At 46.3% G+C, this 16,594-nt stretch overlaps 1 protein-coding gene across 6 annotated transcripts in view; it reads right to left on the bottom strand.

The window, feature by feature from the left end:
• ARHGAP32 (Rho GTPase activating protein 32) overlaps nucleotides 1-16,594 on the bottom strand; it is a 237,706-nt gene that overhangs the window by 55,121 nt on the left and 165,991 nt on the right. For all 6 annotated transcript variants that reach the window (XM_059867416.1, XM_059867415.1, XM_059867413.1 and 3 more), the window contains 2 exons: nucleotides 16,101-16,178; nucleotides 9,065-9,146 (listed from right to left, as the gene is read on the bottom strand). In XM_059867416.1, the coding sequence (XP_059723399.1) occupies nucleotides 9,065-9,146; nucleotides 16,101-16,178 (160 nt within the window). The remainder of the gene's footprint in view (nucleotides 1-9,064; nucleotides 9,147-16,100; nucleotides 16,179-16,594) is intronic.

The raw sequence follows: 16,594 nt of genomic DNA, 5'->3' as shown, positions 1-16,594 counted from the left end.
TCTGAAGCCTGTGCAAGAACTCTGCCACTTGCCTTGGTGCTAAGCCCTGCCAAGAAATAAAGCTCCCACATGTTGCTGCTCTGCTCTCCTAAAATCCCACCTACAGTCTCCATTTCCAAGCGTTCATGAGATCCAGGGAAATGGAAGTCCAGGTATGACTTAACACAATAAGCAAATAAATGGGAATGTCTGTTGTCAAATACCTTTCAAGAACTGAGGATCAAATGTTGAATTACATAAAAAGTACCAGGGACACATCTCACTCCTCAGTTCCACTGGAACACTTTAATTTCACCTGGTGCCAGATCTGACAAGAGACAGCCGTGTTGCCATGGCAATGACAACACAACACAGTTGTTTTCTGCTCTCACAGTGCACTGGGTACACAGAAGGATTGTTTCCATTGCCATAAAACTACATATTTAACCACATTTCTTCCCTCTCTTATTCAAGCAAGTTCTTCCCCCCAGAGCATGGACACAGAGGTTTTGGCAAACTCTTTGGATAGTGAGGCACAATTGAAAGCCTGGGAAAAGAAGAACACTATATTTAGAAATGCAGCAGCTGGGGAAGAAAAGAAGCTGATTTCTGATACACAGATTAACACTCACATGGCTGCTGATACTGCAGAGCGTGCACAAGGCAAGGCCCAGGTGTGCTGAGCAGCACCTTACCATCTGGATTCACTCACTGGGTCTGGGCATCATGTGCAGAAAATCTGCCCCTGAGAAAGTGGGTTCTCAGAACCAGGCACTGTCTCTTCTACTCAACAGGTTTGAATATAAAAAGAAATTAACAATTCTCTATTTCACTACTTATTACACTACAGCTAGGTTCTGCGAGCAAGCCTAGGGGTTAGTGAGTGGTTATTGCTACCACATACAGGGTTAGAGGCGGTTAGGACAGAGAGTGATGGCACAGAACAGGCTCTACCTGAGCTCAGGTGGGACTGGTTCAGAGCCTTGGTAACAAATGCAGAGCCTGGTTTTACACTATCCATCTCCAAATCTGATAATCAGGGGAGGGGGCACAGGGACAGACAGAAGGCAAGAGAGAGGACAAAGTTAAAAATCTCCTAAAGGGACTGCAGGAGACCAACAATTCAGCATAGAGAGACAGCAATTAGAGAGACAGAGCTGGAGAAATCCAGTGTTCAGCGCTGGGCATGCAGAGCTGAGCTTCTCTGGGCTGTTCTAGGCCTGAATTGTTCCTGCCTCTCAATGTCTGTGTGCAAGCAGGGGCAAACAGTGTGAGGGAGCTGATCCACTGAGCTCACAGTGTGAACAGCAAAAACCATGGGCTGAGCTGAACTAAGCTGAGTGAACATCCAAATCTCTGGAAAACTGAGCTGGGGATGAAGTGGGTGGTGCTGGGCCCTGAACAGCTGGCCTTGGAGCTGGCTCAGGAGTGAGCAGTGTGTGTGCAGGACAATTCCAATTCCAGTCCCTGCCCATGGCAGCAGGTGGAACCAGATGATCTTTAGGCTCCCTTCCAACCCATACCAGTCTGGGATTCTGAGATGCTGTGCACAGACCACCCTAAGCAGAGTTTTCACTGTAAAGAGAATATTAAAATTATATAAAATAGATGTCAGTTTATGTTAGCAAATGCTGGAGGAGAAATGGGTGATTTTTAACACAGCACAGCTCACTTAGGAACAGCCTTTGCTGTGTCTGGGAGACCAAAGATTTTGAGCTTGTGGTCAGGGGCACTTTGTCCCAGTTACAAAACCCTCTCCCAGTACCTGCTTTCCCTGTCCAGAGCTCAGCTCATTTATCTGAGCCCAAAAAAGAACGTCAGTGCCTAAATGAGCCCAGAAAGGAACCGCCCCCTTGCACCAGCAAAACCTGAACAGGACCTCAAATCCCCCATACTTAAAAACCACAAATATTTCTAAATTCCTGGTAGTGGATGCCATGACCTGTGGGACACAGGAATAATATAAAACAGCCCCAGAGCCCAGGAGTGCTCAGCCAAGGGAAGATGTGCTTCCCCAGGTCTCCAGGGGTGCTCTCAGAGCAGCCACAGCCAAGTTTGTCATCTCTGTGGCAATTCTGTGATTCACAGAGGGACAGGGCTGTCACAAGGAATTAATTTCACAGGAGAAACAAGCAGAACTACTAATAAGCCTCACAGCTTTGAGCAGAAATATTAGAGCTGCTCTGTTGTCAGAACTTTCCTTCTCACAGCTGAGAGAGGAGGGGGACTTGACACTGACCACTGGCATTAAATAACCAGAAATGTGGCCATTCCTTTTTTTTGTGTGTGTGTTAAAAACATAATAAAAAAGTCTGGCTGAAAAATAGACAGGCTAAAGCCTCCCTGTGTTATCTGAATTTAACTGCTGCTGATCCTTGGCAGGAATTGCATCTCTGAAGGGCACAGGGATCCAAGGAACTTGACTGTACAAATGGAAAAACATGAAGAAAAATCTTTTCTCCATATTTGTGTGCCCCAAGGGAACTCCCTGGATCTTACAAGATTCACTATTCCGATTCCTCCCAAATTTTCTGTTAGATTATTTATCAGTGGACATGGCCAGTCACAGCAATAAATTTTGCCCTCATTCTTAAAACCTCCATCTCAATTTCAGTATTCCCTGGCTCCTGTGGGTTTGGACATGGGCAGTGGAAGAAGCCTCACCTCACTCTCAATGACCTATCCTATTGATAAATATTGACATATTTATCAATATAGAACCCCTGCTCTCCCCCTCTGGACATTCCTTCTGTCTGCAGGGTCTGGAGGTGTTGGCATGTGCTCAGGAAGGTGCTCAGGAAATCAACTCTTCCCATCAGGACCAGGTTTTCCTGTGCTGGAGGGAGCCTTGGGAATGGGAGCACTGCCTGTTGCCCACTCTCCAGGGACAGCAGCACAGTCTGTGCCAGCAGGCTGGCAGTGGGCATGTGGGCAAAGGATGTATCTGTGTACATTTCCATGAATTTATATATTTTATAATTGTCTCTTTACAGTATTTGCATATCAAGTTTTCAGACTGACTTAGGGAATCCAAACAACATCCCAGGGGGAGCTGATTTGTGCAAGTGAGGCATTTGCTGTAAAAATGATAAATCTACATGACCAATCCCAGGTTTTACTGACACCAGGTTATTGCTGTGAGGTTTAGACCAGCACTAGCAGGACCTAAAAAAGACCATGGCAACGTGAAGCAGGACTATGAATAAACAAGCCAAATATTAGTTCACTTTGGGCATTGTCAGATGTTGAGCACAAACACCATTCCCTCATTAAAAAAAAAATTGGCTTCTGAAGGTCGCTGTGTTCTAAGAAACTTCATACTTCAATATGTTCAATTCCTCCCCATAACCCATTTTTATCTTCTGTTTCTTTCACACTGACATTCATACTTGGTTGTCTGACACTTAATTTCTTTCTTTTTAATATTTTCAATCTTTTTATGGACTCGAAATGATTCTATAACCCCTAGAAAAGAGCTATAACTAACTTTGTTCTTTCCCTGCTATATTATTTTATGTCCAAATCTTTTAAAAAAGCACCTTAGAACAAAGATTTGGGTTGGTTTCCCCTAAATATCCTTCAGGGCATCAGTGCTACTGACCTGCATGTACAGAAGAAGAAGGAAAGAAAAAGGAGACAGAGAAACAAGGCAAGAATGAAAGAAGGACAGAGGAATAAATGAAGACGTACAAGGGGGGAAGTAGCTCCAGGATGCTGGACGGGCTCTGTGGGCAGGGGAGACTGGGAAGGGAGAAATAAAAAAAAAGGAAAAAAGCAAAACAAAAACAAAAACCAGCTGGTTAAAATATGCTTCCACTGAAAATGGGCTCATTTCACACAAAGCTCAGCTGGCTATGAATAGCACAATACAACACACCCCATCCTTTAAGCTGTTTGGTGCTAAACACCTGGGAAATTCAGAGGATCCAGGAATTCCCACCCTGTGTCCCAGCTCAAAAAGCACCCCAACATTTCACCACAAGGCCCATCCCAGTCCTGCCAAACAGCACAGGGTTTGTTATATTTGTTAGTTTTGTATATTTGTTAATTTTGTTATATTTCATATACTGAATTTTCCTTCTTTTCTCCTGGTACTAAAGCAGAGGCTGTTCTTACTCTTCACCCTGTGCAAAAAGCAGAGTAATTGTCTCAGAGCTGTGTTATGCTGCTGTGCTCCTCCTGAAAATCATGCATTGCAGAGGAGGCAGGCCAGCTCTGCCCCAGCCCCACACTTGTGTTCTGGAGGGAAGGAGAAGTGTGGGATGTGGCACTTGGAGACACGGAGGTGAATGTGTCAGTGCTGGGACTTCTCCAGCCCAAGGACTCCACGAGCAGGCACAGACCTGCTGGAGCCTGCTGGCTGGTCCTGGTGGCTCTCAGAGCTGGGGAGATTCCTGCAGCACCTCCCAGACACGGACAGGGACTCTCCTGGAGGGAGTTTGCACACTCCCCCTGCTGCCCTTTGCTCCTGGATCCCTGTGCCTGAGGGATCAGCACTCCCTGCAGGAGTTTGGTCCTGAGGCCTGGCAGGGCTGGAAGCAGTTCCTGTCTCATCAGCAGCTCCAGATGGGCAGCTCTGGGTGCTCATCCCCTCTCTGCCTCCCTCTGAAAATGGAGACCTGCCTTGGCTCAGCACTTTTGCATTTAATTCAGCTTTAACGAGACAGTGGCATGAACACCAAACAACTGCTTTGTTTACTTCAGATTAACAAGACTGGTACTAATTATGTACACTTTCACTTCCCCTGTTTTCTTTATAAAAGCACTAATTAAGACATGATGCTCTTATCAGTGTCAAATGGCTGCTCAGCCTGAGCATCTGCAGAATTTAAGCTCTATTTGCACTTTCTTCTTTATGATTTTTATTAAAATAAATATTGACCACAATCTTTTTTATCCAGGGATTAGAAATGAGCCTGTTTCAAACCAGGCATGGCCTTGCTGTGATTACAACAGCTCAGTGAATGTATCTCAATTTGCATTTTTGCAGTTAAAATTAATTTCTCCAGCACTGACCAGAGCCTGCAGGAGGTCAGGGCACAGCCTGTTGCCTGATCCAGAGCTAAATTTCAATCCTCCTGAAATTCAGTGGATTATTTGTATTGGGTGTGCCGACCCAGATCAATCTGTTATTGATGTTTTAAAAAGAAAATTAGTCATTCACAACAGCCTGTAATACTGACAGGGGACTTTTTAATGTTGTGTCCCATAAGAGCACCTTCACCTCTCAAACATAAATTAAATGGCGGAGACAGGAAGTTGAAAACTCCTCCATAAAGCTGGGCAGAGCTGCTGGGTTATACATTCTTTGTGAGAATGAACCCTGAGGCTTTAAAAATGCTTATTTTGGGGGGAGGAAAAAAAAAGTGAAATATTACCTTCTTATCCCCCATTTCTTCTCTTCAGCTCTAACTGTCCCCCTTTTCTTAATTCTGTGTTTCCCCACTGAAAGCAGCTGCTCCCCAGCCAAGACCAAGTCTAAAACCTTCCCCAGAATGACCCTGCCAAGGCCATTGCAGTGAAGCTGGGTCACAGGAAGATGCTGCTTGTTAGGAAATCACAAAAACAAACTGCAGGTATGAGGTAAGGTGTGAGATATGGGTTAAAATACTGCTAAACTACGAGTATCCAGAATTCTGAGGAACTGAAAGAGAGAGCTGAGACACTGACTGTGACTGAGGAGTGGGGACAGCATGAGCACACCTGGACATAAACACACTGTTCCCAAACAAAGAGATGGACAGAGGGGGACGAGAAGAGTCAATGCAGCACAAAGTTCAGGCACTTCACAAATGTTCACTTAGAAGGAAAATCCAGAGCAGCTATTCACACTTTACCTTCTGAGCAGCACTGAATATTTAAAAGATTAACTTCTCCCTGAATATCTGAAATTCAAATGCCGCCTTTATCCTGGATCTCTAAAAATGCTCATGAATATGAGCTGATTTCATTTTTTCTGGCACTGAAATTCAGCTAAATTAATAATATTAACTATGAAATAGTAGATATCAATCCAATATAATATTTTAGGCTAAAAAATTATTATTAGTGTATTGTATCCCACTAAAAATACTGGGAGAATTTAGAGAAAAGGAAAGTGCTCAAGAAATGTGGGATTTGATGAGCCCACAGAACCTTCCCAGATCTTCACAGGTTTTTTTACATAAATAGAAACGGTCAGGAAAGCATTTGCATCCCAGCTGGGGAAAAAAAAAGCATTTTGTTACAGGACTGAATATAAAAAAAAGAGGGCACAGGCTTAGTCCAACACTGGAAGGAAAATACCTCTCAACAGGTACCTTTCCTCTCCTGACTTCAAACTTTAATGTCAAATATATTTGAGAGGTGACTTGGGGCAAAACTGGTATTCTTTCACATGACTCTGACTGCTCAGAACGGAATAAAAAGACCAGTTCTCTGTATGGTTTTTCTGTTTTTCCTCTATTTTCCCATTTTCCATCACTTACCCCAGGCCCTGGCTCCATCACTGCTGGTACAAAGCACATCCTGCCACAGTCCATGAAAATATCGTTTCCAAAAGCAGAGTTTGCCCTCAAACCCAGCCCTCCTCTGCCCTTCCCCATGTTTCATCTCCATGGAACTGCACTCACTGCCCTGCATTAGAGACCACTGCAACATTTTATGGCTCCATTAAAACGCTGTCCCTGTCCTTTGTGCACATCAAACCCTCTAATCATAAATAATAATAGAAACCCTGGGCAGGAAGTTCCATCTGCTTTTCATTAAGTTCCTCAGCCCAGCCAGATCCAGGGACAATTAAGCAGCACAAGGAGTTCTGTGTTTGGAAATTTTTTCGTGGCAAAGAGCTTTACTCTGTACATACAGAATGTCCTGGATGCTCCACACATATTTTGATTAAAGAAATCAAAGTTGTCCTGCTGATAAGTGCAGCTTGTCAAGGCCAAATTTAAAACTTCACATTAATTCAAGATGAAATACTCTGCTAATGTCAAGTAAGGACTTTTAGGAAAGTCTCTGGTCCTTGGGGGGACAGGTACAGGGAGAAAAGTAATTAATGTGGGTATTTAAGCATGAGAAATACCCTGTGTGCATAATGTGTGGACTGGAAAATACAAAATGCAGGAATATGGGCGAGGAAAGTGCATTATCACAGCAATGCCATTCCCAGCTCTGCAGGGTGCCCTTGGGAAGAGCCAGCTTCCCCTCTGGCAGCACCTGAGTCCTGCCCTGTGCCACCTCCCTGGGCTGTGCTGGCACACCTGGAACTGAAACTCCTTCCTACCTTCCTCCTCTCACCCATCTCACACAGCACTTTTCATCCAGCCAAGGAGTTCTCGGAGTCCTCCAACACGACATCCACCATTCCCTAACTACAGGGACCTCCTCCCTGACTCCTCTCCCAGCAGCTTTTGAAGTGTCCAAGGAAGGAATTCCAGACTCCTGCCAACTTCATTCAAGTGCTGTCACCTCCCAAGGTGCACAGAGAATGCACCCAAGGAGTGGTACCAGGAACTGTGTGTGCAGAGGAGGGACAGGACGACAGAATCAGCTGCAGCATTCCTTACACCTCGAAGCTCCTTAGAGCTCTCCTAGAGGAGTCTTTTGATGTACCCATGGAACAACCATCAGGGGACACTTTTGTGACTTGGCAATATCTTCCAATTTATTACTTTTCATGATACATGGATTTGTGGTGCCAACTTTGTACCAAACATTTCCCAGGGCTGAAGGGGGAAATCCTCCCACAGTGTTGTTGAAAGCCAAACAGAATCTCTTCATCCATTTTCTCCCACCAAAGCAGACCCTACTCCCCAGCAGCTCAGCACACTGAAAGGCCTGAGTCACGTTTAACAATAAACATTTGCTTGTGTTTAGGCTGAAAGTTGCCTTTCCTGTTTTAGCTGATGGAGCAGTGACTGGGCACAGGCAGGTCCTGGATCCAGGGAATGCCCATCTCTGTGCCTCTGATTCCAAATCATATTCCCAGGAGTGTCAGAGGCTGGCAGTGTCAATGGCTGAGGACACCCCTGCCCTGATCTGCCAGCTCTCCAAAGCACACAGATCACTGCAGAGCACTCACAGATTGGCTATCCATGACTTTCCACCAAAACCCAGAGCTCTGAGCTGATAAAATGCTGTTATTTCCCTTGGCAAATGTCAAGCTTTTGAATCGCATCTATTTGTTTAAAAGTATTAAGTCAGCAATCTGCCAAGATAAGGAACATCATTAAAATACAGGAGAGGAATGAAAGGAACACCAGTTCAACACCAACTTCACTTCCCAGCTGCTTAACATTTTAAGAAAGAACAGCACATACAAACTTCTCGATACTAAAGATATATAGAAATATCTTTACCTATATGAATATAGAGATATTTTTTAAAAATGTCAGCTTCCCCATCAATAAATTTTACAGAGATCTCAGTTATGCCAGCACACCTAATACCAATCACTTCCAGAACACACTGAAAGGATGGGAATGTTGACAGTAGAGTCAGATCCAAAATCCCATTCTCTATTTATTATTTCTTCCTTCAGCAGAACTTTGGATTAATTTGCCTGGTTTCCTACAACACAGAACTGTCCAGAATGCAGAAGGAAGCAGATGGAGCCATGTACCCAGAGCACAAGCAACCAGCATTCCAATTCTGTTACATCCAACTTCTTCCATTTATCCTCAAGCAGAAATAACCTTCCAGTACCAAGATGATCTATTTTATCTGATCAGCACAAACATGCCTGCTGTGTTCTGTATGAAACATCCTGACAGGCAATACTCCCTTGATCACCCAGAACTGGGATGTTTCATGGAATCTCTCTTTACAGACTACTCCAAGTATATTGAAATTCTGACAGGCTTAAATCCTTCAGGTCAGGCAGGAGGAGGACACTGATACAAGTCTATAGAGCAGGTGAAAGAAAATTCAACAGTGGGAGCTCCCCAGAGAGAGGCAACGTGTGGGTGATCAACACACAGAGGGACATGAGGATGTGCAGGGGATGATCAACATTCATGACATATGTGAAGGAGGTAATCAACACAGAACACACAAAGAGAACTCCAGTCCAGTTCACTGCATCAAGAAAAGCTGATTTACACACCTGGTTTTGGCACCGAATTGGTCACGGACTGAGGAACTTTGTCATTGATGAGTTCTACACATTCACTGGGAAAGAATCCAACCTGGAGTAAAACAGGAGGAGGAAATGGAGTGTTATGATCTGAAGTGTTCAACCAACATCTCCCCTCAACTCCCCCTGGGTGACGCTCCCTGACATTATCCAGCATCAAATGACCAGCAGTCATTGCTAACTGCAGGTTCTGCTCTGCTGCCAGCACCTGAGAGAGAACAACCTGAGAGCCCCAGGCACTGCAGGGTCCTGGAGTGATTAACTTTGAATGTTAATCTGCAGTGTCCCTGCACTGACCTTTAACTCAGCATTTCTCCCTGCAGCCCCTCAAAGGCAGAAAGGCTGGAAAGCCCCTCTAAGCCAGCCTAAGGATTAAAGGCTGTGGGAATGATCCTGATGTGTTCTTGGAGTAGGATGTACCTGCAGACATTCCCATGCCACTCAAGAGGGGCTGCTGTATCTCGGGAGACGTGAAATTATTTCCCTTTCCCTGTTTGAGGATTCAGGCTAAGCTGTGACCAGAGAGGAATTTGACACTTCCCTGCATCCCCACCTTCTCTCTTATTTCCCAACATCTTTCTTCTTACTCTCATCCCAGGTGAAAGTCAGACCAGAGCAGACCTTTGGTAACTTTAATCCATGGTGCATCTTTCCCCACCTTTTCTCTGTGTTGCTCACCCAGCACAGCTCCTGTATTGTGAGATGGAGCTCAGGCACCAGCACCTCCCCAGACTCTCACCTGTGGCAGGGCAGGTTCCCTGTCCCATTGTCAGGCCTGTGACTGGGACAGCTGGAAGCACCAAGTCTGCTCAAACACCACAGGAACATGATGGAAGGAGCCAGAGGATGGCCCCAAGCCCATCTGAGCAGAACTGAGCCAGGACTGTGCCAGTCATGTTGGCACATCCATGAAACCCTCTGGAGCACAAGGGCAGCCAGCACCAAGCCTGGCAGACACTCCCTCCTCTATTCATTCATCTTACACAATTCCCTTTTGTCTCCATGGAGAAAAGACTGATCTCCTTCCTACTCCAAGTTGATTTTTACCCACCAGCCTCCCACCAGTTTGGTGGCAGTGCCATGTGTGGGGTGTGCAGACTGAAGTTATTCCAAATTCCCCAAAGGAAGCTAGAGTTACCAGAGCCCACACCTTCCTCTTCCCACACGCCAACATCCAGCAGGGCAGTGCCCTGCCCAAGCACCAGGACGAGCTGTCACCCATCACACAGTGTCACAGACTTGAAATAAATTGTTGTCAGGACTCTGAGCTCAGGGCAGAGCCTGCAGGAGCAGCACTCTGGGCCAGCAGCACTCAGGCTCTGAGCTGGGGTTCCCTGTAACTGGGACTGGCCTGGGAATCAAAGGAGACTCACAGAACCCACCCAAAATCTAACACCAGGTATGGCTGCACCAGCCACTGCCTCAGCTGGGTGTGCCAGGTCTGCAAGGACATGGTATCCTAGAGTTATGGAACACAGTGGGGATTTTGGTGCAGTTTATAGACAGAAATGTGCCAATTAAAATGAGAAAAGGATCATGAGCAGCAGCATCACAGAGGGGCCCCTCCTCTGGCAGCTCATGGCTCAGGGACCTGCTCTGCTGGGAGATGCCAAAGAACAGGCTGAGTGGCATGGACACTGAAGTGCTGGCGTTTAAACAAAATACATTTCCTGGTTTTATATCATGGGATGCCAGGATGGGTTGGGTTGGAAGGGATTCCAGGGATCATCCAGTCCCTTGCCAAGGGCAGGGACACTTTCCACTGTCCCAGGTTACTCCAAGCCCCAATATCCAGCATAGCCTTGGACACTTCCAGGGATCCAGGGGCAGCCACAGCTGCTCTGGACACCCTGTGCCAGGGCCTTGCCACTCTCACAGGGAGGAATTTCCTCCTTATATCCAAGCTAAATTTCCCTTTTTTAATTTTGAACCATTCCCCCATGTCCAGTCACATCAGTTCCTGATGCAAAGTCCTTCTCCACCTTCCTTGTAGCCCACCCAGACACTGGAAGGTGCTCTGGGGTCTCCACACAACCCTCTCTTCCCCAGGCTGAACTTTAACACTTCACTGTGGCTGAGAGTCTCTGCTGGACATCTCCTGTGTGAGAGATACAGGAGGCAATTTTTAATTTAGGAAAAATGCACAGATCCAGGGAGTCTCAGCCCACCACACAGACATCATCTGGGAAACTCCACAGCTGGAGTGATGAAGCTTCTTCCATTTTCAGAAACTGCCCACATTGTCTGTGTAAAGAAACCTGAAGTCATGGGACCCTAACCTTCTATTGTTCATCTAAATCTGGATCTAAAGCCAAGCCCAGATCCCACACTGTTGAACATTTAATCAAATGCTGGACATGAAATCAAAATTCATTTGCCTTTGACTGTTAACACAGTATTTCTCCTGTTTCTGGATGCACTGTACAACACACTAAACAAGAATTCAGAAATTAAAGACCCTGGATGATGGTGATATCACTGCTTCCAGATATCCCAGAACCTTCCCAAATCAAATATTCTACCTGATCTCCATGTATCACTTTTGCCATGTTCACACCAATAACTCCAATAGATTTTTAGGGGCAAAGAATTGTGCTGGCTCCCTCATGATAACTCACTGCTAGAAATTATTTACATTTTCAGACTGATTTATTCTAACTTCTTGCAAGATCCCCAGGAGATCCTTGCTGGGGTTATATCCACAACTTGTGCCTCATTCCCACCCACTTAAAAGATGCTTCTCCTCCTATGGGAAGTTTTCCATGATTTTGTACAAATAAACGAGTTTAGTCCAAGAGGTAATCTCAACAGATGTAGCGAGGCACTATTAGAGCTTGAGCCAGGATTAGAGGATTTGGCAACACAGGAAAATTAATAGCCAGGGCAGTATATATTTAGATAAATGCAAGGTCATCTAAAGGTTAAATATATCACCACAGACGTTCAGCAGATGAGGAAGGTACAGGCTGCTGGTGCATGAGAACTGTTCTGCAACACCTACTACAGCTTTATCTTTTCACTTCTGTGACAGGGGCTGCTAAAACTGGGGGACACAAGAGGCTTTAAGGGAAAAGTCAGAGTAACAATGGTAATTTTCAGTATGGGGAGGGAATTCAAACAAATGAGGAAGTACTTGCAACTTAAATGGCAAATGAAACATTGAGACATTTGGATTGCTTTTTTGGGTTTGACATAATCTACAGTGTGGATTCAATTTAGTCAAAAAGTTTTCTCTTTTCCTTTAAAATCTGATCATAGTCTAGCAAAACCTGACAGGGATACTGCAACTTTTTATGGCCTATTTGGCCTTCCTGAGGAGGACAGTCACTGAGTCTTTGCCAAGTGACTACACAGAGAGCAGGACAGCCTCACCTCCTTTCCAAAGGAGCCCCTGCTGAGATGCTCTTTCATTTAGGGCACTACTAACAGGAAGAACAGGATTATTACTCCTCTTATCTTGAGCTCCTGTTAAAGAGAGCTGAAACACCTGGGCCATAAAACTATTTTGATTTCTTTTATTCACAAAAAAAAATGTCTGTGTGGGATGGTACTTGTTGATTAACCATTCCTGACTGGTGTGCCAGCAGCACTTTGGGAAACCAGAGAGCTTTGGACAAGGGGTGGAATGACAGGACACAGGGAAAGGCTTCCCCTGTCAGGGGGCAGGGATGGATGGGATTTAGATTGGATGTGTCCCTGCCCATGGGAGGGGTGGGACTGGATAATCCCCAAGGTTCCCTCCCAACCCAAACCATCCTGGACTTCTGTGGAACTGGGTCCTGCAGTCTCACAAGCAGCTGAAGCTGCTGCAATCACAGTGCAATTAAAATCACCCCAGTTCCCCCCGGCTGCACACCCTGGTTTTGTCACCTCCCCAGCAGTGCAGGCTGTGGGGCAGCTCTCCACCTCAGGAAACTATTCCCAAAAACCAGAATTAATTCAGGACAACCAAGGGCAGTTATGCATCAAACAAGGGCCTGTCCCCAATGACTCAGCTCCCTGACACAGAGCTGATTGAAAAGACAAAGCATGAAGTAAAAGCAGAGCAGAACAAAGAGGGCTGAGGGCTGTTAATGTGGAGGTGGCTGTAATTTAGGTAACAATCTTACAGAGAAAGCACTGACTCACACTAAGGGCATTGGAAGAGAAAAAAGCTTGAGGAAAAATGTCTTAAAAATCATTTTACTTCAAGCAGAGCTAATGGTAAGAAGCCTTGTGGGTTGTTTTGTTCACACAGGATTAGGTGTATTGCAATGCAGTTGTGAGCTCAGGTATGCAGAGAGCACAGGCACTGTGCCAGGGAAGTGTGATGGATACAAACCCAGTGAATCATCCCTGAAGGACAGCTCTGGCTGGCAGGAACACTCTGACTTCCATGCTGAATCCAAGCTGCAGGCGTTTGCAGCCTGTCAGAGCCAGTTTTTGGCTCACATCTGCAGAGCTGCTTCCAGTTCCTCAACACAGCCCTCCCATTATCCCAAGTGAAGACACTTCTGCCTGGGCACACACAACTCACAGCTGCTTCAAATGCACAAAACCAGGGGAGTTCCTTTAAGTCAAGAAGTAATTTTTTCCCCTTTCAGCAAAACAAGAAATTATTTTCCCTGTTTCTGCTTTCCTCCTATCAAGACATGATTTCTAATGGAAGCTGTGGTTGGTTGATAAAACCCTGCTCCTCCCTAACATGAAGCAAAAACCCAAGAACTAACAGGACAAGCTGTCCAAACATTTGGCGGCAGGACCTCCTCCTTTTATCTGCTCTCAGTATCACAATTATCTGGCAAGAGGGGCTCTGTTGATTTATTTTATTAATTCAAATGACTGGATCAACAGATTGCTATCATTGCAATGTTCCTAAACAGGAACAGAACTATTTGCCTCTAACAAATGCTTTAGAGGCTGCACAGCTTCATCTGTGCCTACACCTCTTGCTGTAACAACATTCTTCACCTACACACTCTTTTTGAGCATCCATCAAGGACACTTCTGCCTGTAACTCATCTCTAGGTCTGGTGTAGCAACACCACAGAAAAATTCCCTTTCTCTGAATTCTTACTGCTTGCATCATTAAAGACTTCATTCCATCAGCAAATGTACATTTCCTGTACAGTTAGAGCTCATGAGCCTTAAACTCGACACACAGGTTAAGACGTTGAGCAAACCCAGCTCCTGGAGCTGGGGAACACAGAGCTAGCTGCATCTCCATGGTGTGTTTGGCTGTCACCTGCTCACACTGTGACTACTCCTGCTTGTCATTAAGGGCACAGGATCATTCCACCTCTAATTTTCTGTTAAGCCAGAATATGGTGCTGTATTTCTGCAGCTGCTAATATCTCTTGTGTCAGGAGATATTCTGTCTCCCTGACTGTGCAGGGACACAGAAAACTGCCTTTTCTGGCCGTTTGCTCATCACCACGTCTTTATGCTGGGAAAACACAACAGGATCGCTGTGATCTGAGAGGCACAAAACTGTGACAAACTGCAGAAGGGCTGCCTTGCTTCTGTGCCTTTCATCAGCAGTGCTGTTCTCCAGACCCGGCCCCAGTGCCAGCCGGCCTGAATAATGGGATCTACATCCCACACAGGGCTTCCAAACCCTCTGCAAAATGCTCACACTCAGGCACAGACCACAGAGTAGCTTTATTTTGCTTTATTAATTCACTTGGAAGTTAATCATGCCGTAGGCTGATCATTCCAAGCAGTATTACAGCATTTAATTAATTGAGGGCTGGAACTGATGTCTGAGGTGCCTTCCACCCCAAGCCATTCTCTGATTCTATGACAGCACAGCATATTCAGCTTTAAGGCTGCTAGGATTAGAACACAAGTCCAGCAAAGGCACAACACAGCTCAGAAGTAGAAGTTTGTTCAAGTAGTACCAGTGCGTTGACTCTAGAAACAAATGAAACTTCAGAGCAGGTGCTCTCCATGCTGCTCTGACTTTACAAAGGATATGTCACCTGAACTCCCAGGCCTGACATAAAACCAACACAGCTGTGTCTCACGTGCCCTGGCTGAGCAGACAGCACAAGGATGGTGTAAGTACATCATCCACATCCAGTGGTGTACTACACTGCATCCAGCTGGGATTGGGAGATCCAGCCACTGGGCATTGACAACTGCACAGCCACAGCCTGGCCTGGCACAGAAAGGGCTGTCAGGGAAAACCTGAGGAGCCTTGAGAAGACTTTCCATGCCAAGTTACACAAGTGTCTGGTCAATCTTGAGCCTCTGCAGAGCAAACTCCTCATCCCACCCACTCACAGACAGCAGCTGCAGATGGAAATCCCTGTGGCTGAAAGCAGCTGAAATGTGAGACAGCACAAGTCAGCCCCCCAGCCCCCAGTGGCTCTGGGGTTTGCTTGGTTTAAAGAGACTTTTAAAGCTTTTACATTTCCTAATGTCAAAATCCAAAGGATTAAACAGTCCTTGGAAGGACAGTGCCATTTGTGCCAACACATAAGGTTTGGTACCTAATGCCCAGGCATGCTTAGGACCTTTTGAAAATTCGGTCTCCATCTCTGTGCTGTGATGATTACAGGGACCTGCAACTGACAGCACACAGTGAACACAGGAATGGATGGGTGGCTTGTCTAAGTCAGCAGCACTGTTTCCTCAGCTGGAATTCTCCAAATCCTCTATGTTCTGCCTGAGCTGGTTTTAGCTACTGGAAGGAAGGGGATGATGTGAGTAACAGTGTCAGCTGCCTTGGAGGGGGTGCAGCACAAGTCTCCACTGCCATCAGGCCAGCTGTCCATCACAGGGCACAGCCAGCCCTCCTTACCGTGGTGAGGGAGGAAGGAAACTTCCAGTGGAGACCCTGTGTCTGCTCCAGCCCCAGCCCAGAGAGAGGGGGAGTCCCCTGACACCAAGGCAGGGATGCCCTGCTCGTCCCCTGAGTCACCCTGAGCAGGCACAGAGGCTCCAGGAACACAGCACTGCTGTGCTCCTGCTCAGGTTCCTGCTTTTGTTCCAGCCCCACTGCCATGGCTGGGCTGGTACCTACCTGGAACCCGTGTTTTCCTCTCCACCATGAGGTCAGCTCCTTTGGTGGCATATCGATGACAGACACGATGTCTCCCACCTGCAAAAGGTTGACACCATCAGTCACAGCCAGGAGGAGAGCTCCAATAACTACAGTCTCAGCACTGCAAAAAACTGCACAGCTCTGGAGCAGCTGCACATCTGCCTTTGCAAAGGCAACGGAGGTGTGGAAGAGGGGTGGAAGAGCTCCTGCCCTGTGCAGCACACAGGATACAGCTGCTCCTAAGAAAAGGGCCTGAAGAGCAGCAGGCTCCTGGGAAGGGCTACAGAGGGTTCTGGTTAAACTGCAGTGATGTGTCAAGCACTTGGGAAAATCTGCTCCAGTAGCTGAACTGGATTTTACTGCCCTACCCACGAGTCTGTAGGCACTGGCATGTGCCTCCTTGCTCCCTCTCACAGCAGAGTGAAGAGCTGCCTTTGCAGCTCCCAGACTGCCCCAGGTGAGCTGCCCAGGGT

The sequence above is a fragment of the Haemorhous mexicanus genome, chromosome 24 (assembly GCF_027477595.1).
Source record: "Haemorhous mexicanus isolate bHaeMex1 chromosome 24, bHaeMex1.pri, whole genome shotgun sequence".
In the NCBI taxonomy this organism is placed as follows: Eukaryota; Metazoa; Chordata; class Aves; order Passeriformes; family Fringillidae; genus Haemorhous; species Haemorhous mexicanus.
Note: the sequence above shows the minus strand (reverse complement) of the source record. Positions and strands in the feature narration are given on the sequence as shown.